The 24,271-nt window shown below is 40.7% G+C and overlaps 1 protein-coding gene across 8 annotated transcripts in view; it reads right to left on the reverse strand.

Annotated features, from left to right (window-relative positions):
* Positions 1-628: 628 nt before the first annotated feature.
* The window catches only part of LOC134574588 (uncharacterized), a 32,784-nt gene continuing 9,141 nt past the window's right edge, over positions 629-24,271 (reverse strand). The window contains exons 2-6 of one of the 8 annotated variants that reach the window (XM_063433715.1): positions 17,851-17,894; positions 13,959-13,976; positions 10,693-10,915; positions 3,561-3,907; positions 629-1,946 (exon numbers count right to left, since the gene is read on the reverse strand). In XM_063433715.1, coding sequence (XP_063289785.1) covers positions 1,413-1,946; positions 3,561-3,827 — 801 coding nt within the window. In that variant the 5' untranslated portion in view covers positions 3,828-3,907; positions 10,693-10,915; positions 13,959-13,976; positions 17,851-17,894 and the 3' untranslated portion in view covers positions 629-1,412. The remainder of the gene's footprint in view (positions 1,947-3,560; positions 3,908-10,692; positions 10,916-13,958; positions 13,977-17,850; positions 17,895-24,271) is intronic. The other 7 variants (XM_063433716.1, XM_063433717.1, XM_063433720.1 and 4 more) reach the window with 7 other exon arrangements.

Below are 24,271 nucleotides of genomic sequence, written 5' to 3' on the forward strand. Positions count from 1 at the left end.
AGCTCATTGGGCGTCATGTTTACAATCTTCAGGGTACCCCATGCTAATTAATACACGATATATAACATTTGGCCAGAATACCCATATTTAAACTGTGGTGTGTATTATCAGCCTAGACTACCTCTTTTTCAAGCCAACTCAGCAGACAATTCCTCATTATTCCTCATTATGTCTCATGTATATAAGTTTAAGGGTACCCTCTTACACCTGAGAAGGTTAAATCGACATCCCATCTCCTTGGTTAGATAGGAAGGATAGGCTTGTATTTAGGAACAAAATGTGTAAAAGTTCTGAAGTGCCTTTCTAACCTCTCTCAGCATGCTTAGCCTGTGTTTAGCAACCTACCATCACCTACCATACGTTTCACAAGCACGAATATCTTGATGTTATAATTTAATTTCAGAAAAAGTGCAGTTAATAAGACATGTAATGTGCTCTGCCAGTTAACATTTTCTGATATCAATTGCAATGTCTCTGTTAAATTGTAGAATTTGCAAAGCACTACAAAAATAAAGAATTTAATAAAAAAAATTAAAAAAATTAAAAAAAAAGTAACGAGGGAATTTCAAATGAGCAAAACCGGATTTTGGAAAATCTGAATATACTAACAATCAGTAACCACTTTTTTTTTCTCTCCACCAAAAAGCATTAATTTATGTCTCAATTTAAAGGGATACTATCGTCACCAGAAAAACTACAGCTTAATGTACTGGTTCTAGTGTGTATACTCAGTGCCTGCAGAATTTTTGCTGTAAACATTGCCTTTTCAAAGAAATTACATTACAGCTTAGGGACACCTCCACTGGCAGACTCAGACTCAGCCACTAGAAGTGCTTCCTGGGTCAGAGCGCCATCAGAATTGACTATCTCAGCCAATCCAATGCTTACCAATTCTCAGCCAAGGAGGCGGATCAAGGGTGGAGCCAAATGCCGGCAGACCTGCAAGGTGCTGTAATAAACGTAAGTTTATTACCATTTTAAGGTGGAGGGGGAGGCCAGCCACCTAAACAGTGTTTTTAACACTATAGGGTCAGGATTATATATTTGTATTCCTGACCATATAGTGCTCCTTTAAGGAATTTTGCTCCAATTCAAACTGAAGATTGTGAAGAAAGTTTGAGATTTTTAAGACTTTATCCAAACACTTTGACGTTATCTGACATGGTCATTTCAAAACATGTCCTCTAGAATATTTAAAATTTCACCCCATCTTAAGTCACCCAACACTTCCCCTGCACATGATAACAGATGACTTCACTAGGAGGACCTTGAGAACATTTACCAGCTGACCGGAGAGGGATTCTGTGACTAGGACATTGATGTCACTATTATCTGACAATAACAGGACCACTGTTCTCAGCCTTACTGGATCCTGTATTGTCACCCAAGGACACACATTTCGAAGTTGTGAATTAAATCCCTTTTGTTTGCGTGCTTGCATGCTTTTTTCCAAGCGTAGCACTGGTCTTTGTTCCAACATCTTTATGTCCAAAATGAGGATCTGTTTGCGTGCTTGCATCTTCATGCCTAGTGTGTGATGGTATTCCTAAAGCGTCTATGAATATCGAGCATTCTTCTGGGGTGCCACTTCTGTATCTTTTACGTGGAGGTCCAACCTCACATTCTTCTGTGGTGCCACTTTTTTCTCCCCCAGGGAATATGGTGGGTATAGCGTCACGGCTGAGGAGGACTTTGCTGCCTTGGTAAATGTAGCAGTCACTTGTGAAATGCTCTGAGCATAAGCAATGCTTTTCACTCTTTTTCCCTTCAAGGACCTCAATGGCAAATGTTTCAAGGTCTCCAAAGTCTTGTCTGGTCTGCAACAGCCACTGTTTTATTTTATCAAGATTATTTGGGAAGGCATGAAACACAACAGTAGGGCGTTCGGGCTTCCTTCCAGTTTTATGGGGGCAATCTTTGACAATGCACTTAGGCATGTTCTGGTCCTAAAATGAAAGATAAGAGAAACTTATATTATTCTAAAATAAATAATACATTTAAGATATGAGAATCAAATCATTTTAAAAAAATGCGTCAATGTTACATCACCTTGTTTAACTTCATCCTCTAGAGATTATACATTCTCACACTTTAACCCCTTAAGGACCAAACTTCTGGAATAAAAGGGAATCATGACATGTCACACATGTTGTGTGTCCTTAAGGGGTTAAAGGGAAATGTTTTACTTGCAGGGCTAACCTGCCTCCAGTGTCTGTCAATATAACATCCACTAGAGGCACTTCTGTAAATTATCAGCGGAAAATTACGCTATTTCAATCAGATGGTCTCAGAAATTCAACATTGGCGAAGCGAAATTTACCCATATGGGATGTGCCCCCTAATCTCGCTCTCAGGGCAGTGTTTTTTCCCCACACTACATTACCGATTTAGGTGGCGGGTCAAAGGGATTCTCTATGCACCAAAACAGCTTTAGCTCAATGAGGTGGTTTTAGTATATAGATCATACGCCTGCAGTGTCACTGCTTAATTCTCTGCCATTTAGGAGTTTAATCACTTTGTGTATACATCACCCGCATGTGACTTACGCAGCTTTCCTACAACACTTCCTGCAAAGAGAAATGTAATGTTTAAACTTCCTTATCAGCCAACTAGAGCCTGTAGGAGCTTCCTGAGTGTGAATAAAGTTCAATTTACAGAGCAGGATATAAACATCTGATTTAAAATTAAGCCATTTTTTTCATGCAGGCTGTGTGAGTCACAGTCAGGGGAGGTGTTACTAGGACTGCATAAAGTGTTTTAACTTCATTAGGCTACAGTTGTTTTGGTGCTTAGAAGATCCCTTTAAAGTGTATAAATCTGACCAGTCGCCCTAGCTTCTATGTGATTACATTGTAAATCATGATCTACATGATTACAGTTTAGATATACTTTGTTCTTGCCAAATTCCTTGCATATGTTTAGCTCAAAAGTAATTTCCATTTAATCGTTTCTGGTGTTTTTAACTTTTGCAGAGTAGTTGTAATGTCTGTAAATATTAAGCACTCCCCAGGCATCTTTAAACCTCTTGCATCTACCAACAAGATGGGAAGTTAGAAGCATATGGGTGCATGGTGACTGAGTTGCCTTGTACGTTCCCAGCATTCACATTATGACCAATAGCAAATTATTTAAATTATGAGCCCTTTTGTATATAATGGCTTTATAGTTTGTAGAAAACAGATTCTATGTGATTTGCCTTAGCTTAACACATGAGTTAGTTTTGATTACCTTGCGTCTTTGGAATGCTATGATATACTGGTGTGTGGCATGTGTGACAAAAATTAATAAATGTTTAATTTAAGGCAAATATATACAGTTAAAATATATTTGTGTTATGAAATAGTTCATTTTATTCTCTCATTTTAAGAAGTCAGTGGTTTGGCCATTACCTTATTCTCGTTTGTATACTGATTGGCCATTGACAAAATTATGGCATATTCAGATCAGTATAAAAAACACCTTGAAGCCAATCGGAATACAACTAACAGGTCAAATTGTCTTCTGAACCATTTTTGGATTGCTCCGTCTTGAACAGTCACATTAGCTATGGTGAGACTGACCTGCGTATCCTCTGAAGATACCCTGTGGTTGTTTGTGACTTCGTTGATGAGGATTTGCTGGATTGCTTTCTGAGACATTTTGGCAGGGCGACCACTCCTGGGTAGAGTGGCTGTGGTGTTGAACCTTCTCCATTTGTAAACAATTGCTCTGACAGTGGATAGGTGCAGCCCCAAAGTCTTAGCAATGGTTTTGTAGCCCTTTTTGGACTGATGAGCAGCAATCACTGCATTGCGGAGGTGCTCAGAGATTTCTTTTGATCGTGGCATCACGTGCTTCCACACCAATCTCAATCCCAAGCTCACAGGGGTTTTTATGCTTTACCAGAGTGGGGCGTCCCAAACTCTACCTACAGTGGTGAGAAAAAATTTGTGAACCCCAAAGATAAGTATGGAAAATCTATAGTTGCACGAAGAAACAGAAATGTTGGTAGCAGATTAAAACGTCAGTGGGTCCTTCCAGTCTGACCATTAATGATATAAAAGCATAGCCAGCCTGGTCTTATTTTCTCACTTAGTGGGTCTGTTACAAGCCTTCTGATTATTCAGATGTATTGTTCTCTGTTACCTCGGTTAGCATATTATTTCATTTATCTATCTTTGTACAACAAGAGTATTTAAAATTCTTCTCCCCAATGTTATATTTTGTCCTTTGTTAAATCCCCTGAGAAATTTGTGACTTGCTACCATAAAATATGCTCATATCTCATATAGAGTTAAGACTTACAATTGCCTTTCATATAAAATATTTCACACTCTACAACATTATAAACACAAGGAATACTTAAGAGGGGAAAATTTACAAAAGTAAGTGATAGAATCGGTTTATGTAACTCGATGAGGCTAGGTTTGGGAGGCCCAAGCCTATAGAGAGATCAGAACACAGGAGAGTTTGAAAGCCACAGAGAAGTTGTATGGAAGCACATCATGCCAAGATCAAAGAAAATATCACTAAGGACTATTTAGCTCTTGCTGCTCAATGGTGTATATAAAGTACGTCAAAACACGGCAAAGGATTTTGAGTTTCATGGTCAAATGTTATACAGTATGGTTATAATTTATGAACAAGGAAGGTTCAAGATCACGCTCACACTGCCCATACTACAACAAAAAATGGCTTCAAAAGAAACTCAGAGCATCATCGATGAAGTCATAAAGTCGTCCTTGCCCTGGTTTCAACAAATATTGACCCAGTTGGGAAAAGAAAATACTGAGCCAGAGTGATGCTTACAGAAAGCTATACGAAGTCAAATCCATTGCTTTTTAAAATAGACATCACGGATTGTTTGAAGTTCACTAAAGAGATCACGATCCACAAACTTTAAGAAAAAAGCTGTTTGGACATCCGAGTCACAAGAATATTTTAGGCTTTGATGAGAAAGGTTATGCTTAGAAAAAAAATTAAAAATCTGACGGTTATAATAACTATTAAGTATGGTGAGGTGAGTGCAATGTTTTGGGAATGCTTTGCTGACTCATATATTGGACAATTTTGCACAATATTATTGGGAGAATCTAGAAAATGTCACTCCATTCATCTGTCAGCTGGACCAGTAACAAGGCATGCAACACGTCAGTAATGGTGTGAAAAGAAGTAATTCTCAGTTCTCAATAGCTAATCAAAATCCAGACCAATATTTAAATACAGTTGCAATCAAAATGATTCAACCGCCATTGAAAATCATGTTTATTGTCAAAATGTACAGACTTTCTGCTGTTTGCAATGAAAAGAAAAAGCAATTAAAATAGCTCAATACAACAAATGCTTCAAGTGGTTTCCCCAAATTTAACTGAAATGCAACCTGTAATGACTTTTCCAGTCTCAAAATGATTCAACCCCTTCAAGGCAAGCATATTTAGTGCCTAGTAGAGCACCCTTTTGCTATTATGACCTGCTACAAATGCGATGCACAGCCAGACACCAGCCTCCTGCAGCATTCCAGAGGAATCTTAGCCTATTGCTCATGAGCAATGACCTCCAGTTCAGTAATATTTTTGGGTTTGCATGCTGCAACCATCTTCTTCAAATCTCACCAGAGATTTTCAATGGGTTTCAAGTCGGGTGGCTGTGATGGCCACTGTATAATTTTAGAGGACTACTTCTCCAACCAAGTCTTGGTGGAATTTGAGATATGCTTTGGATCATGATCTTGTTGGTAGGCCCAATGACGTCCAAGCTGCAGCTTCCTCATAGATAGCATGATGTTTTCTCCTAGGTTTTCCTGATACTTCAATGAATTCATACTTCCACACACTGCAGGTTTCCAGTGTCAGAGGATGCAAAGCAGCCCCAGGGCATTAACGAGCCACCACCATGCCCAACTGTAGGCAGAGTGTTCTTTTATGCTTTATTCTTCTTCCTCCAGACATACCACTGATCCATTGAGCTAAAAGTTCCAGTTTTGTTTCATCGCTCCGCAGAAAAGTATCCCAAAACTTCCATGGCTTATTTATATGATTTTGAGCATAATGGGGCCGACTGTTCTTGTGCTTTTGGGTCAGTAGTGGTGAACGTCTTTGAGTTCTGGCATGGAAACCTTATGCATTTAGTTTGCACCTTACTGTGTTCACGAAAATCTCAGTGCCTACTGCCACCCAGTCTTGCTGCAGGTCTTTTGCATTTACTCAAGGGTTTTTCACAACCTGCCATCTCAGAAATATGGCTGCAGCCATTGATGGCTTCCTTTTTCTGCCCAGTCCAAGTAGTGTAACCACTGTTCCTTCAATTTTGAACTTGAGAACTATGCTTCCAACTGTGTTTTTAGGAACATTCAGTACCTTCGCTATCTTTTTGTATCCTGTTTGTGAAGTGCGATGATCTCTTCTCTTAACTTTGTGGACCATTCTTTTGACTTAGCCATATTTATAACATGCAGTCAAATGTGACACTCAACAAACCCCTAGCCAGTACAGGTATTTCAAGTGTTCCAGCTCAAGCACACCTGGAGCAACTAATGAAACTCTTCATTAGTTGCATCAAGTGTGCTTGAGACAACACCTGTTTTGCATATTTGTTCTGTTGCGGGGGATTCTATCAGGGGGTTAAATAAATTTTTTTTTTTTTTTTTTTTTTTTTTTTTAATTCTTTATTTTGGGCGTGCACAGGTTAAACAAATAGCCGGTATGCGCCACAACAGCGACATCCAGTAGAGTAAACAAACATTGGTATTACATGTCATGGCATTCGGTACACTGGCACATTTTTTATAATATTACAGTAGTTTAGGTTTACGTTTAGTTGCAAAATGTTGGCGTAATGCACATGTCATGGAGAAATAGTTAGAAGAGAGACAAAGGAGAAAAACATGGCTTGTGCAGAGAATGTACTTATAAGAGAATTCTAATAATTGACTTGATAGTGTTACATCTCACTTGTCTGCTTACGCAGCGATGAAATGGTTGCCTGTTACGCTATCTTTAAGATTCGGGTAGCTTAGAGACATAGAGCAAACCATAAAAGCAGCGCTGTCGTTAAGGTCCTAAATTAGCGATTAAAAGAGAGGTACTCAGCCATACATACTCATAGACATAGTGGGAGATGATGTAGTTAACATGCTCTGTTGACGCTTAAGGTATAGTGTAACATGCTAGGAGAGTACAGAGCAATTACCGTATTTATCGGCGTATAACACGCACAGGCGTATAACACGCACCTCATTTTTAGAAAGAAATTCCAGGAAATTTCCCCCCTCATCCCATAGTATTCCCCCCCCTCATCCCATAGTATTCCCCCCTCATCCCATAGTGTCCCCCCTTTCCATAGTATTCTCCCCCCTTTCCATAGTATTCTCCCCCCTCCCATAGTATTCCCCCCTCCTCCCATAGTATTCCCCCCCTCCTCCCATAGTATTCTCCCCCCTCCCCTCCCATAGTATTCTCCCCCCTCCCCTCCCATAGTGTACTTTCCTCCCCCTCCCCTCCCATAGTGTACTTTCCTCCTCCTCCCCTCCCATAGTGTACTTCCCCTCCTCCCCTCCCATAGTGTACTTTCCTCCCCCTCCCCTCCCATAGTGTACTTTCCTCCCCCTCCCCTCCCATAGTGTACTTTCCTCCCCCTCCCCTCCCCTCCCCTCCCCTCCCATAGTGTACTTTCCTCCCCTCCCATAATTACTTACCTGTCCTGAAGCGTGGGCCGGCTTCACACCGTGCACCGCGGAACAGGAACTTTAATTTAAGGTTCCGGTTTCCGGCGGGACTGAAAGGAAGTGTGCACACTATTGTGCACACTTCCTTTCAGTCCCGCCGGAAACCGGAACCTTAAATTAAAGTTCCTGTACCGCGGTGCGCGCTGTGAAGCCGGCCCACGCTTCAGGACAGGTAAGTAATTATGGGATATCGGCGTATAACACGCACCCACGATTTTTCCCCTATTTTCAGGGGAAAAAAGTGCGTGTTATACGCCGATAAATACGGTAATTACTAACAGAGAAGACAAGCAAATAATGGTAGTCTAACGCTCTGAATGCCTATCAATTGTACTTGTGGTTTTGACCGTGCTTTCAGACATGCTAGAGGAAGTATCACCCATCCGGGGGACCCAAAGTGCCCACAACAACAGGAGACTAATAGGTGCATATGGCTTATCAACAAAATAAAATAACAGAAACTAAACTAAAGCATTGCTCCTATAGGCTTGGATGTGTGCGACAGTAGTTTTGCAGGAGGCAACCGATGCCCTCCATAATTATAGCACAGTCCTGTTTGGGTGTTTCCCTCAACAAACAGGATAGTCCCATCATTAACCAGAGTGGTTTCCAGATGATGCGGGGCAGGAGGCTTGGTAGAGGCTGTGATGCCATTTGCGGTTTCATTGCCGAATTCAGGATGAGGAGAGTAAGATGGGTCATGCCCTGCAGTAGGTGTCTCGGTTTTTGCAGGACCGCAGCTGATGTTGCTTGAGGGATCCCGGTTGGTAAGTGCTGGGCTTGTTCCCAGGAAGTTGTAGCAGTCAGACTCAGGCATGTCAGGTTTCTTTAAAAGTCTGCTGGGACCTTGTTGAGCCCAGTGGCTCAGTGGCATAAACCTCCCACTCCCTGCTGTCGACCATGCGTGTGGCAGCCGCCATTTTAGGTAAGGCTTCATTGCCGTTTAGGAGTTATCCAGCAACCCACAGGTGGGCAGTAGGAAAGGTGGATCCCCCATGGGGCGGCACTGGCATCTATGAGGTGTTGCCCTGTCATCCCCCTGCCTCTTTTGGTGCTCATTTGTGAGGATATGAGGTGCGGCGGGCTGTTGCTGGCACTGTGCGTTGATGCTGTTACTCGTGACCGTCGCCATCTTGGCTTCAGGCTTTGGGCCTTCGCGGCGGTCAGGCAAATTCCAGCTTTGACCGTGGCGTGAGGGCCGGGATCACCCCCCCGGCCCAGAAGGGGGGGGGACCGGGGCCGGGTCCGCACAGAGGAGGTTTTCGGGCTCCGTCGGGCGGGATAGTGGAGCGGCGGCCGTCCACTCCACTCACCGCCAGGAAAGGTCCCGCCTGGTGCAGCTGAGATCTCCCCTCCGGGGGACTAAAACTCTGGGAGCAAGCCTCTCCCCGGTTCGGGCAGCCCTTACCCATCGATGGTTGCAGGTTTGGGTAGTATTAGTGGTCCGACTCTGTATTTCCAGGCATCATTTGCAGGAGCTGATGGTCCCTGCGACCGCTCTGCTCGGCGGCCCGGCCCCGCCCGCCGGGGTTAAATAATTTTGAGACTAAAGAAGTCATTATAAGTTGCATTTTCAGTTGAATTATGAAAATCACTTGAAGCATTCGTTGTGTTGAGCTATTTCAATTGCTTTGGTTTGATTTGTTCATTACAAACAGCTGAAAGTCTGCACATTTTGACAATAAACCTGATTCCCAATGGGGATTGAATCATTTTGATTGCAACTGTAAATGTTGTAGCAATACCTGAAAGGAGCTTTCCTTAGATCGAGACACTGGAATGCTACTGAATTAAAGGCATTCTGAATGTAGAAACGGGTTATATTTTCAATCTTGGATGAGTAATTTTATAGGGACATCTTACTTGAGGTTATCGCTGCCTTAAGTGCTACCACAGGGAACTCTAAAGGTTTAAAAATGTTTTCAAATGTGAATACTGCACATGGAATCAGTGACAAAGCACCTGGCTTGAGTTTTGTTTGTTTAATCAGGCAACTGTTCTAGATTATTACAATGTTCACGTAAGAGGCACAATGCGACATATCTAGGCGCAGAACCTCAATTTTCTTCCTAACACATCAATTACTGGAAAGCAATACATTCTGTTTAATTCCATTGATATAGCTGATATAAACCACATACCCTTACACACAGTATCGCTACTTTACGTCATATATAGCTTTTTGCGTTAAATCGTTTGTTAGTATTAAAGTTAATTTGGAATCACAAATTATAAATCTGTCAAGCTCTATCAGCTTGAATTGGACCAGTTTGTAGAAAGCGATTTTCAGGTCTTGCCAGAGATATTAATCTTACTGAACCCTGGGTTTTGTCTAGGCCATCCAAAAACATTCAGGTTCTGCTTTTTAACCCAATGCAGTCTAGCTTTGGCAGTATAGATAGGGTCAGTGTCCGGCTAGTATATGAACAGTTTCCTCTGGAATGACCCTACATAGGGCTCCATCCATTGTGCTTTCAAACATCACCACTTCCTTACAATGAAAAGCATCCACATAGCATTATGCTGCCGCCACCACTGTGAAGAAAGTGCTCACAAGGTGCTTAGCATTGTTTGAATTTGTTTCAATGAAGTAGTTTAAATCAGGCCATAATGTTCTGATCTCGTCAGAGCTGATAACTTCTTTGCACTTTTCCAAAGGCTCTCCCATCATGCAGCATTCCATAGAAACTGGTTCAGTTATCCCTTTATTTTTACCACTTGTCCATGAAGCTAAGCTCTGTGTATTTCTTTGGAGATATTTTAACCATGAACAGCTGCGACCATCTTAGCTGTAGATCGGCGCATTAATCTCAGATTTAGCAGAGAGCGTCCATGCTGCTTCTCTGATTAATGCAAAAATAAAATAAAAAGTCCAGGCATATATTTTTGAGAAAATTACTTTCAGCTAAACCAAAACAATTCACTTTAACTCATTACTTGAAATACGTGGTAACAGGTGTCACAGTGGAAGTGATTAATGGGCTTCTTACCCGGTTACCGATTTTTGGTGGACGGCCTTCTCTACGCAGATTCTCAGTTGTGCCATACACTTTCCATTTTTTAATAATAGAATGAACGGTACTCCGGGGGATGTTCACAGTTCGGGATATTTTTTTATAACCCAACCCTGATTGATACTTCTCCACTACTAAATCCCGATCTTGTTTAGATAGCTCCTTGTTCTTCATGATGCTGTTGGTTTAGATATGCTCTCTAAAAATAAAATGAAAGATTGCACTAAAAACATAGTCAATCCAAAATAGATAAAGTGAATCATATATTACATAATATTCAACAATTAGAAAAAGAAAAAAACGTAAAAAAAAAAAAATGAAAATTAATTTGAAAAAGTCTACTTTAATAATACTTTATCAGTAGGTATTATTTTGTGTAGACCAGTGATATTTCTATTTAAATATGATATTAGTTTTAAGGTACAGAAAAGCATTCTTACGGAATGAAGTTTGTAACGTCATTCACAACGTTTTTCAACTTTACATATTTTCCATCAAATTACTATCGGAAAGTGAAGACCTAAAATAAAAATTACAGTGCTGTGAAAAAGAAATTCGTCCCCGGTCTGATTTTCTGCAGTATTGCATAATCTTTATACTTAATATTCTCTTTAGTTTTTCTTTTCAATCCACTTACTAAATACAAATTAGTCTGAGTGAACAAGCACAACAAAATGTTGATTTTTAAAAAAAAAACATTTTTATATATGAAAGATTGTAACTCCAGATACCCAATGCAAAAAAGGAAATCCGATTCAAAAACTAGTATCCCTATTTTTAAAACAAATGACTGCAACCACCTGCTTCTGGTTGTACTGATAAGTCTCTTGTAGTGAAGGAGAATTCAGGCCAACACTTTTCCATGCAAAACATGCTGAAAATGGTTTCCATAGAGGAAACGGCTTGTTTCAGGTCTTGACACAACATCTCAGTGGTATTTGTTTTGGACATGGACTATTCTGTTCCAAACCCTTTTTGTTCTATACCTTTTCTCAGATAGACTTGTTTGTCTGTGATCACTATCTTCGTGCATGACCCCGATGGCTTCAAATTATAGACAGATGGCGAAAGTTCTATTGTGGAACTCTTCGATACAAAGTAGAATTCATGTTTTTTTTTCCAATAGGGACACACTGCCCAAATCCTACAGCAGTACAAATGCCCCAAATCGTGAGAATTCCACCATGGTGCTTGCATTACGATTTTTTTTGTTTTTTGACCAGACAGAAGTGTGATGGAAAACTTACACTTTTTGCTAATTTGTCCATAGAACATTGTTCCAGAATGCTTCAAAATTATCCAGATGTTTTTTGTTTTGCAAACTGGAGCCAAGTATTTGCACCCTGCAATGAATCCCATCCATGTTTTTTCCCAGGACCCTCTAATGGTGGAGTCATGAACATCTGTAACCTGTAGATCCATAAATGTTGTTCTATAGTTCCTTGTAACTTCCTTGATGAGCTTGCGCCTTGCACTTGAGATGTTGGCTGGTCTTCCCTTCCTAGTAGACTCACTACAGTCCTAAACTTTCTCCACTTGGACAATATGTGCAGCGCCAGAACTTTTAACTGGTCATGTGACCATTTCCACACTGATATACACAAAATAGTTTTAATTTGATTGTGGCATGATATAGCTCAGTGGTTCCCAACCCAATACTCAACGAACACCAGAAAAGTCCATGGTTTAAGCTTTTCTCAATTATGTTTCAGTGGGGTCACTGACAAAACCTTGACTGTTGGTGTGCTTTAGGGATTTTGTTGTGAACCCTTAATAGAACTTAAAAACTGCGTTTTAGAGATCTTGATTTAAAAAAAAATTAAACGTCAAAGTGCCAGGTCCAAAAACTGCTAGGGTATTCAAGACACTAATAGTCATTTTTATTAGAGTATGAGATAGCTCATTGATTAAGCTCCAGCCAATGTTCTCTACATCTCAGATCTGATTCCCAGCAGGGTTCCTTCTGAGGTCTAGAAAAAGCAAAATATGTCCCTTCTGTGTCACATTATTGAATTCTTGACTCTGATTTGCTCTGAAATACAATAAACAAGCACCACATTCGAGTGCCATTTTTCTCTCAAAATCTCTGCCAATGGATCTACAATCCATTAAATGATCTGATCAAATTCAAAGTGAAAATATGTGCAGAATATCAGATTTTTGTTTTCACGGCACTGTATGTAAAAAAATATCGGAGCAATATTATAACATTTTGCAGCATGATTTACAACAGGTTAGGTCCTTCTGGAAAGCAGAAAGAATCACTTTATGACAATAGTGTGATTTATTATCTTAAGACCATTTGGCCCATTTCATATGCAGAGAGCTACTGAGGGTAGCGATCTCTCGTCTTTACTCTTCACTGCCAATACTAAAGAATAATAAGGAGACAAAACGTTTTCTCCCATTATTTAGCATGGCAGAATAAACTGGAGGAGGTGGTGGTCTCAATCACTGTGCCAGGTAGGGAGAGCTGAGGTTCAGTGCCAACATAGGCAAGAAAAAGCTATAGTTATACTACTAAGCTGAAGAAAATGGAGGCAATCCACTGCCACCCCAATATACAACAAAAACAAACAAGTCACTATTTAGTAGATATACCCCAATGTTAACATTTAACCATGAATGTTTTCATTGGGGTATTTCTAACCACACATTGCAAAACCTGCAGGTCTCTTTTCTGCTGCTTTTGCCAGCCCTCCCTTCTAAGCCCGCCCACACTTTCTGTGGCTGTCCAATCACAGACTTCCCAATGCAGCACAATGAGAAGTCTGTGCAAGGCAGGTGCTCTGAGCAATTGCTGCCTCTTGGGTTTAGCTCCACTGAGCTAACCGAACCAGGAAGTAACAGGACAGGTGTCTGCTTGACAGCCAGGCAGGAATAACAAGGCTAATTCCTAAAAATGCAGATTTCTACTGAAATTTGCACTTTTTTATAAAATGAAAAGAATAAATAAATAAAAGGGGGCACTCTTCAAACATAAAGAACTTCGGCAAGCCGGTGTGCTTTAGCGGTGTAGCGTGTTCCTTTAATGAACAAACCATGACCTGGGTGTGTAAAAATCCTGATAAATGATTGGTTTTCTGCTCTTTGTATTGGAAAACATTAATCGCATCTCTATCAAACTGAAATAACGAACATCCCTATAACTGCCAGAGTAGAGAGCAGTAGGGAGGGAGGTCAGGACGGAATAAAATCACACTGGGTTTATCTCATAAGGCACAAATCTAATGGTACTTTACCTGATATAATTACTGCAGCTGCAGAGAGAGAAAAACAAACAAACAGATTTTCAAAGGATAATTTTTTTTTACCTAAAATCTTACTTTAAAATATTCTTTTTTTCATGAATGTAGACCAACTCCTATAGATGACTTGTTGATAATATGTTAGAAACGTGATCAGTTCTACTACTGTGAAAACCTGACCTCTATGTCCCTCGTTTAATGAAAGTAGATTTACCAGCTGGTGATCTGGGTTATATGCGTGGCCACAGCTTACAGCGTAGAAATAATAAATGGTGAGATTCATTATAACAAATCACGATGTATCGGGTCTTCGGTTACAATGACACGGCAATAAAAGCAAGGGGAAACTGTCCCTTCTCTGGAATATAAACATCACCCAGAACTTGTGGTAACCTTTATAATTAATGTGAAATGAATATGAAAATGGTATCAAATGACATCATAATCCAGTTCAGGCATGGCAAAGCCAAGTGGAGAGGAAAGTTAGAAACCGTGTTTAATTTCTCTTTATATTTGTATGCTTCCCCTGACTGCCAGGAACAAAACACAGATCTTATAGCAATGACTATTGGGGAGCTGAAATGGAGGCACCCAGTTACAGGATAAAGATGTCAACATTGATTTTATTTTTTACAACTCTCACAAATTCATATTTGTTCTATATTGGAATAAGTAATATAATATAAAAAATTCTGGTACATCTCCCATGTAAAGGCTCGTCCCTCAATGCATTGCACGGCACTCGAGCCTGCCGGACACAAACATGTTCCGGCCTATCAGGAGTTCCAATGGAACCTCGGATATCTGCTAGTCCAATATGAGAAGACATTGCAGATAGTGAGGGCAGTCCTCAATTAACACATGACAGAACTTAGAGGGGGGGATCTCAGATTACCTCCTCCCAGCACTTGTGGATGGGAATCCGCACAGGAGTAGAGCAGCCCGCAGCAGCTATTGTAACACCTTCCCTCTACCTGTACCTGGCCAGCGGGGTCCCCATTGGACCCCAGGGAAGCCACCCACACTGCTAGCTATACACAGAGCTGCAGAAGAAAGCCTCCCGCTTATACAATTAATATAAACAGTCCACACACAAGCACAATACAACTGACAATCCACATACACGCACACAACCCCACAAGAAAGCACTCACATGCAATACTACACGCAGCCACACAATATATTCCAGATACTGTACACTCCACAAGCAGCCCCCATTAATAGGAATCATACACAATACTGCAGTTATATAGCTGCTCACAGCCCCTACAGGTGAGGCTAATGACCTCGTTAGGCAGTGAGCTAGAACTCCTTATAAAACCTGGGCTGGACTCATGCACAACCACTCTGACAGTGGGTGGAGAATCGGCCCACCCTGCTCTTCCGAATACTCCACCCCCAGGGACCCAAATAACAACAGAGGGAAAAAAAAACTACATTTAAACTTAACTTTCCCTGGGGCTGCATGTGCTTACCCACATGTCAGGATAGTTAGTGGCTGTGCAAAAGTCTGGGTGCCAGATATACACCCCTGACCACCATCCCCAACACTCTGTCACACCACATACCCACAAATACAATGTTACAAAGCCACTGTAGCACAAGTGCTATACGGCACCGTACACACCTCCATTTTACAAAAAATAGGACAGGCACGCCAAGGGACTTTCTGAGTTACCAGATATTGTCTTAGTAATCATATCAATAAGTCTCCCTACAGATTTACTTAGCCATGCTCCGTATAGAAGTAACAAGTCTGGGGAGGGGACCAAGAGGGGACCCCACTGCACCCACACAACACACAACCACAAAGCTAGGGTGGGTAGGGTGTTAGTTGGGATATATGACGAATGGAAATTGAAAAGCAGGGAAATGAAGGACATACAATAAGCAACAAGATCGGGGGGATGTAATATGAAAGATGAGGCCACAAATCATAAAAGTTAAACTATGACTGAAGTGAGATAAAACGAGGGGCTTTAACGAGGCCAAATTTATATAAATAGGCAGCGGAGTTGCAACATGATGGGGGAAATTGAGATATGCATGTTGTAAGATGAAGGAAAAAGTTATAATGGGGAGTGATGTAATAAGGCATGTGATATGAAGAGGAGGGGATATGTGACATACAGGAAGTGATAAAATGGGGAGGTTGTAACAAGAGAAATTAAATGGAGGCACAACATAGAAGAAGTGTGATGATGTCATACAAGGGTAAGGCCTATCATGGTGGAGATAATTAAAGCACGTGTTGGTGAGGGGTGAACAAATGAGGCTGATATACAGTTTGGGTAAAGAATTAGAACTGCTGTGACTGGAATTGAGAGAATAATAAACAAGCTCACTGATGGCATGCAGTTTCCAAACCATTCAGTCTTATGTGAGGAGTCTAGTCTTAGAGAGCTGTGACGGTATGTCCCAAGGTAAGACATACAAATACATCACAACTGCCTTTAATCTGTGCCATTTACCAACACAAATGAGTGAAGTCCAGTTTGTATGCACAGTGCGGTGTATATCATGGATAATCTTTAGTGCTACAGAGTGCAGTGTATGTGTGGGTTAGAATGTTCACTACTTGTGAGCATAATATTTACACTATTTGAGAGTTCAATATCAGAGAACCTTTGAAAGATACCGTGTTTGGACAGGTTGTATTTAGCGCTGTAATGACTACGTTGAGTGTGTGCGAGCGCGTGTAGTTATTCTGCTGTTTTTCAGTTGCTGTGCGAAGGGCATAACTGTACTGGACAAAATGACAGAAGTAAACAAGTTTTCTTTCGAGCTACATAAGTGGATTTTTAAGTGTTTTTGGAAATGTGAGAATGTGATTGAGGTGAGAATGTGAGGTGCATAGATGACGGAGGACAGATTTCCTCTACCACCGTTAGATTTCTACCTGTGGGGAAATATGAAGAACATTGTGTTCGCCACAAAGCCACCGACTCTTGATGCCTTGAGAAGACACGATTGTGACGGTCTGTGATTCCATTCCCAAGGAAACAATATCTAATGTTTGTCAATCTGTTCCACGGTGTTGCAGACAATCTATTGCTGCCAATGGCGGCCATTTTGAACACCTTTAACTTTAAGGTATATGACATAACAAAATTTCATGCTTCCTGTTATTTTTATGTTTCGGTTATTAACATTTAAATAGTGTAAACATTATTTTAGGACACTCTGTACGTGCAGAGTCAGTATATAAGCAGCATATAAAACAAGTATATTTCATGTACAGCGTGCTATGGTAAGTCTATTTTTTAGCAGTTTGCATGGCAATCATGCTTGATGACTGCATCACGGTCATTCTGTCTGAACAACACTGTGTATGCGACTATCCTTGTGATCTGTGCAGCGTGAATCCAGCTCTATGGTATGAAACGAGAATTGAAATGAATATTAAACAAAAACATGCGAGAGATACAATAAATGCATGAATAGAGGAATGGCTGGGTGCTGGCAGGGGTGCAGATAACTGAAATACTAACGGATGAGGCCTGATGACAGAGGATTATGAAGAAGAGCAATGTGTGTATATTTGTCGGATACAAGCACCTGGTCACTTTGTTCACGGGTTGTAAAAATTGAGATGCATTATCATGCAGTAAGGGCCGGTAAACAATAGTCTGAATCCTAGGTTTCACCTTTTTAAAAAGAACCGTCTGCTATATCACTTTATCTACTTATTCCACATTTTTTTTTATATATCTGCGCGATATTCTGGACATGGGGGTCAGGGCAGCCGCAGGACCAAACACGAGTGGCCACTATACTTAACTATTCTATGAAAATGGAACAGTGATCAAGGTTGGTATTAAACTGCTCTGTATAATCCGACACGCACACATCATGCGTGTAAAAACAATAACATACAAACACTTACCGCACAAGTTCAGACGTCTGTCTAAGGGGCTCAAACGTGAGGTCCTACCACCGGAGAATACTGAAATTAGGAAATGATGATTAGGAGTTTACCTGATTTAAAACATGTTGTTTACATTTTTACTATTATTTTGTCTTACAGGCAGGTTTCTGGTGTTGTGTATTTGTCTGTTCTGTATAAAAGGGTTACTCAAACCAAAAAACACTGTTTCTGGTCACAGTAACCCTTCGTATTCTGCTCCATCGCAAGAAAAGAAAATAGCTAAAACTCACCTCCATTACAGGGTCAAGGCCAAGTTTTACCTCAGCCCACTGCTACTACCCTAAAATCCCTACTGCTTGCTTGAGGGGTTGGATGTCAGGGAGAGCGAGCTGAGGGGGTTGATGGGCGGCACAGATGGTAAGGGTCATTGATGAGCTGCCACAGGCTGTCTGTCGCCCTCATGCTGTACGTGTTGACAGCAGACGCCAAACATGCACAGAACAGACATCAGCCTCCCCGGAGATTTTGTTCAAGGCTGGTGAATGACAACCCACATATACTGCCAGAGGTGGAGTTACACCTCCAAGAATAGAGGGCTTAAACGCTACACATAGTATGAATACAAAGGAGAAGTAGGGATGCAAAATGAAAGATAAGCACTTCTAAGGTGCAGATATAAAAATATATACAACCTTGTAATGATGAAGTGAGCGATATCTATATAGAAATAAATAAATCGCATATAGTGTATTACAGAACCAAAATGTATTAACACGCAAGAAGATTATAGTAACTCACAAGATTGTGATGTAAAACAGGCCCATCATCCTCAGTCAGGCAGGATCTTCAATATATGAAGTAAACAGATTCTTAAAAGGATCCAAGTAAAACAGCATAAAAACCACACTCAGGTGGTATCAACAGCATCAAAGTAAGTCCCCAAGTGATGTAATCCGACGCGTTTCGTCTAGTCGACTTCCTCAGGGATTATGCTGTTTTACTTGGATCCTTTTAAGAATCTGTTTACTTCATATATTGAAGATCCTGCCTGACTGAGGATGATGGGCCTGTTTTACATCACAATCTTGTGAGTTACTATAATCTTCTTGCGTGTTAATACATTTTGGTTCTGTAATACACTATATGCGATTTATTTATTTCTATATAGATATCGCTCACTTCATCATTACAAGGTTGTATATATTTTTATATCTGCACCTTAGAAGTGCTTATCTTTCATTTTGCATCCCTACTTCTCCTTTGTATTCATACTATTGTATTGGTGTTTGTAGAGGGCACACTGTTTAGTAGGTTTGCTATTTGCTGTTGTGTTGTTTAGTGGTTGGGTACTTTTTTTGCCTTAAACGCTACACATGCAGAGTTTTTATAGCAAAATGATGCGCATTCAGAATCCAAGCACCATGACCACTTCACAACAGTTGGCGTAACCCTTTTTAAGTGAATCTACCAAATACACAGTGTATTACACAAATAACACTGCACACTGCCAACGGACGTAATAATCCTCCCCTTGTTTGCCTCCCCCTTCCACTGTGTGCTTCCTCCGCAAATTGTAAATGGTCTTTATTTGTGTGTGTGTGTGTGTTAAATCAACCCTCCAAATCGCCCTCTCCCCTCACCAGCTCAGACTGAGTGCATGCACGCTGACTTGGCAAAATGGTGCAATCAGAGGCATCTCATTGCGTAATTATATCCGGATATGGAAAACCATAGAATCAATCCCTGGACTGTCTACTATTACAATTTGGAGGATTGTTACAGCTCAGTGTAGCCGTTATGTTGCCAATGTTCTTTAAAGTAATTCTGTCATTTTACAGGTTTTGTTTTTAAATTAATCTGTTTCTCCCCTCAATTCACATTCATTTTTAGTTATAAGCAGTTATACACTGCTCAAAAAAATAAAGGGAACACAAAAATAACACATCCTAGATCTGAATGAATTAAATATTCTTCTGAAATACTTTGTTCTTTGCATAGTTGAATGTGCTGACAACAAAATTTTAAAAATGTAAATCAAATTTTTCAACCCATGGAGGTCTGGATTTGGAGTTACACTCAAAATTAAAGTGGAAAAACACACTACAGGTTGATCCTTTTATGTAATGTCCTTAAAACAAGTCAAAATGAGGCTCAGTAGTGTGTGTGGCCTCCACGTGCCTGTATGACCTCCCTACAACGCCTGTGCATGCTCCTGATGAGGTGGCGTATGGTCTCCTAAGGGATCTCCTCCCAGACCTGGACTAAAGCATCTGCCAACTCCTGGACAGTCTGTGGTGCAACGTGAGGTTGTTGGATGGCGCGAGACATGATGTCCCAGATGTGCTCAATTGGATTCAGGTCTGGGGAACGGACGGGCCAGTCCATAGCATCAATGCCTTCATCTTGCAGGAACTGCTGGCACACTCCAGCCACATGAGGTCTAGCAGTGTCTTGCATTAGGAGGAACCCAGGGCCAACCGCACCAGCATATGGTATCACAAAGGGTCTGAGGATCTCATCTCGGTACCTAATGGCAGTCAGGCTACCTCTGGCGAGCACATGGAGGGCTGTGCGGCCCCTCCAAAAAATGCCACCCCACACCATTACTGACCCACTGCCAAACCGGTCATGCTGGAGGATGTTGCAGGCAGCAGAACGTTCTCCATGGGGTCTCCAGACTCTGTCACGTCTGTCACATGTGCTCAGTGTGAACCTGCTTTCATCTGTGAAGAGCACAGGGCGCCAGTGGAAAATTGGCCAATCTTGGTGTTCTCTGGCAAATGCCAAATATCCTGCACGGTCTTGGGCTGTAAGCACAACCCCCACCTGTGGACGTCGGGCCCTCATACCACCCTCATGGAGTCTGTTTCTGACCGTTTGAGCAGACACATGCACATTTGTGGCCTGCTGGAGGTCATTTTGCAGGGCTCTGGCAGTGCTCCTCCTGATCCTCCTTGCACAAAGGCGGAGGTAGCGGTCCTGCTGCTGGGTTGTTTCCATCCTACGGCCTCCTCCACGTCTCCTGATGTACTGGCCTGTCTCCATGCTCTGGACACTACGCTGACAGACACAGCAACCCTTCTTTCAACAGCTCGCATTGATGTGCCATCCTGGATGAGCTGCTCTACCTGAGCCACTTGTGTGGGTTTTAGACTCCGTCTCATGCTACCACTAGAGTGAAAGCACTGCCAGCATTCAAAAGTGACCAAAACATCAGCCAGGAACCCTAGAAACGGAGAAGTGGTCTGTGGTCACCACCTGCAGAACCACTCCTTTATTGGGGGAGTCTTGCTAATTGCCTATAATTTCCACCTGTTGTCTATCCCATTTGCACAACAGCATGTGAAATTGATTATCACTTCCTAAGTGGACAGTTTGATTTCACAGAAGTGTGATTGACTTGGAGTTACATTGTGTTGTTTAAGTGTTCCCTTTATTTTTTTGAGCAGTGTATATAAGATAAAGCAGAGACTATGTCTACTTATGGGAAGCGTGTTCTTTAGCAATGAGCGAAGCTTAATCAAGGTTCCATTGCAGATTGCTAAGAAAATTTACTCAAAATTCATCCGTCAAAAGAAGGCAAACTGCAACCTTTGGGGCACTCCATATGTTGTGGACTACATCACCAATAATGTTCGCATAGCCATAATGCCAGCAAACAATCATGGGAGATGGAGTCCACAACATTCAGAATGCCGAAGGTTACCTATCCCTGTCAAAGACATAGAAAAACAAAATGGCGGCACCCAAACTTTACAAGCCAGAGCAAGAAAAGATATAAATAAAAGGCAAGTGGCAGTGGAGGGGTGTATAATCGGTAACACAGAAGGAGCACAAAGGAAGGAAAAGGGTGAAATAAAACCCCATGACATTGCCACTTTAATGACAATTCACTAACAGAAATGGTGTTTTGATTTCACTACTTACCAAGATTATATTTTTTTGCAAAACAAATGTATCAACATTGTCACAATTTCTCAGTATTAATAACTACACAGGGATATTATAATTTACACAATAATGTAAAGATTAAACCTTAGCTATTCTCCATTCCACTCCCCCTTTCTCAGTCACAGCGACAATCTGCAATTTACAATCCAGCCTTGGTAATTCCATCACCCATGAATTATATCAACTGGCTGCATGTGCTGGGATATCCCTCCACTGAAATCTCCGCAGCTGGAGTTGGTTGCCATTGATAATGCGTTTGTATATGTTGTGCTGTCACTGCGAACGCGGCGCAAAACCAGGCAACGCTATGACTGCAACCAGGTTAGACAATAATCCCAGATCAGCTTTCTTTGAATACATTTAGTGATAGATACAGTAATGGGGTTTAATGATAGATACAGTAATGGGGTTTAGTGATAGATACAGTAATGGGGTTTAATGATAGATACAGTAATGGGGTTTAATGATAGATACAGTAATGGGGTTTAATGATAGATACAGTAATGGGGTTTAGTGATATATACAGTAATGGGGTTTAGTGATAGATACAGTAATGGGGTTTAATGATAGATACGGTAATGGGGTTTAGTGATAGATACAGTAATGGGGTTTAATGATAGATACAGTAATGGGGTTTAGTGATAGATACAGTAATGGGGTTTAGTGATAGATACAGTAATGGGGTTTAGTGATAGATACAGTAATGGGGTTTAATGATAGATACGGTAATGGGGTTTAGTGATAGATACAGTAATGAGGTTTAGTGATAGATACAGTAATGGGGTTTAATGATAGATACAGTAATGGGGTTTAATGATAGATACAGTAATGGGGTTTAATGATAGATACAGTAATGGGTTTAGTGATAGATACAGTAATGGGGTTTAGTGATGGATACAGTAATGGGGTTTAATGATAGATACAGTAATGGGGTTTAGTGATAGATACGGTAATGGGGTTTAGTGATAGATACGGTAATGGGGTTTAGTGATGGATACGTTAATGGGGTTTAGTGATGGATACGGTAATGGGGTTTAGTGATGGATACGGTAATGGGGTTTAGTGATAGATACAGTAATGGGGTTAAATGATAGATACGGTAATGGGGTTTAATGATAGATACAGTGATGGGGTTTAGTGATAGATACAGTAATGGGGTTTAGTGATAGATACAGTAATGGGGTTTAATGATAGATACGGTAATGGGGTTAAATGATAGATACGGTAATGGGGTTTAGTGATAGATACAGTAATGGGGTTAAATGATAGATACGGTAATGGGGTTTAGTGATAGATACAGTAATGGGGTTAAATGATAGATACGGTAATGGGGTTTAATGATAGATACAGTGATGGGGTTTAGTGATAGATACAGTAATGGGGTTTAGTGATAGATACAGTAATGGGGTTTAATGATAGATACAGTAATGGGGTTTAGTGATAGATACAGTAATGGGGTTTAGTGATGGATACAGTAATGGGGTTTAATGATAGATACAGTAATGGGGTTTAGTGATAGATACAGTAATGGGGTTTAGTGATAGATACAGTAATGGGGTTTAATGAGAGATACAGTAATGGGGTTTAGTGATAGATACAGTAATGGGGTTTAGTGATAGATACAGTAATGGGGTTTAGTGATAGATACAGTAATGGGGTTTAGTGATAGATACAGTAATGGGGTTTAGTGATGGATACGGTAATGGGGTTTAATGATAGATACAGTAATGGGGTTTAGTGATGGATACAGTAATGGGGTTTAATTATAGATACAGTAATGGGGTTTAATGATAGATACAGTAATGGGGTTTAGTGATAGATACAGTAATGGGGTTTAATGATAGATACAGTAATGGGGTTTAGTGATAGATACAGTAATGGGGTTTAGTGATAGATACAGTAATGGGGTTTAGTGATGGATACGGTAATGGGGTTTAGTGATAGATACAGTAATGGGGTTTAGTGATAGATACAGTAATGGGGTTAAGTGATAGATACAGTAATGGGGTTTAGTGATGGATACGGTAATGGGGTTTAATGATAGATACAGTAATGGGGTTTAGTGATAGATACAGTAATGGGGTTTAATGATAGATACAGTAATGGGGTTTAGTGATAGATACAGTAATGGGGTTTAGTGATAGATACAGTAATGGGGTTTAGTGATAGATACAGTAATGGGGTTTAGTGATAGATACAGTAATGGGGTTTAGTGATAGATACAGTAATGGGGTTTAGTGATAGATACAGTAATGGGGTTTAATGATAGATACAGTAATGGGGTTTAATGATAGATACAGTAATGGGGTTTAGTGATAGATACAGTAATGGGGTTTAGTGATAGATACAGTAATGGGGTTTAGTGATAGATACAGTAATAAGGTTTAGTGATAGATACAGTAATGGGGTTTAGTGATAGATACAGTAATGGGGTTTAGTGATAGATACAGTAATGGGGTTTAATGATAGATACAGTAATGGGGTTTAA

This window comes from Pelobates fuscus, chromosome 10, assembly GCF_036172605.1.
Source record: "Pelobates fuscus isolate aPelFus1 chromosome 10, aPelFus1.pri, whole genome shotgun sequence".
NCBI lineage: Eukaryota > Metazoa > Chordata > Amphibia > Anura > Pelobatidae > Pelobates > Pelobates fuscus.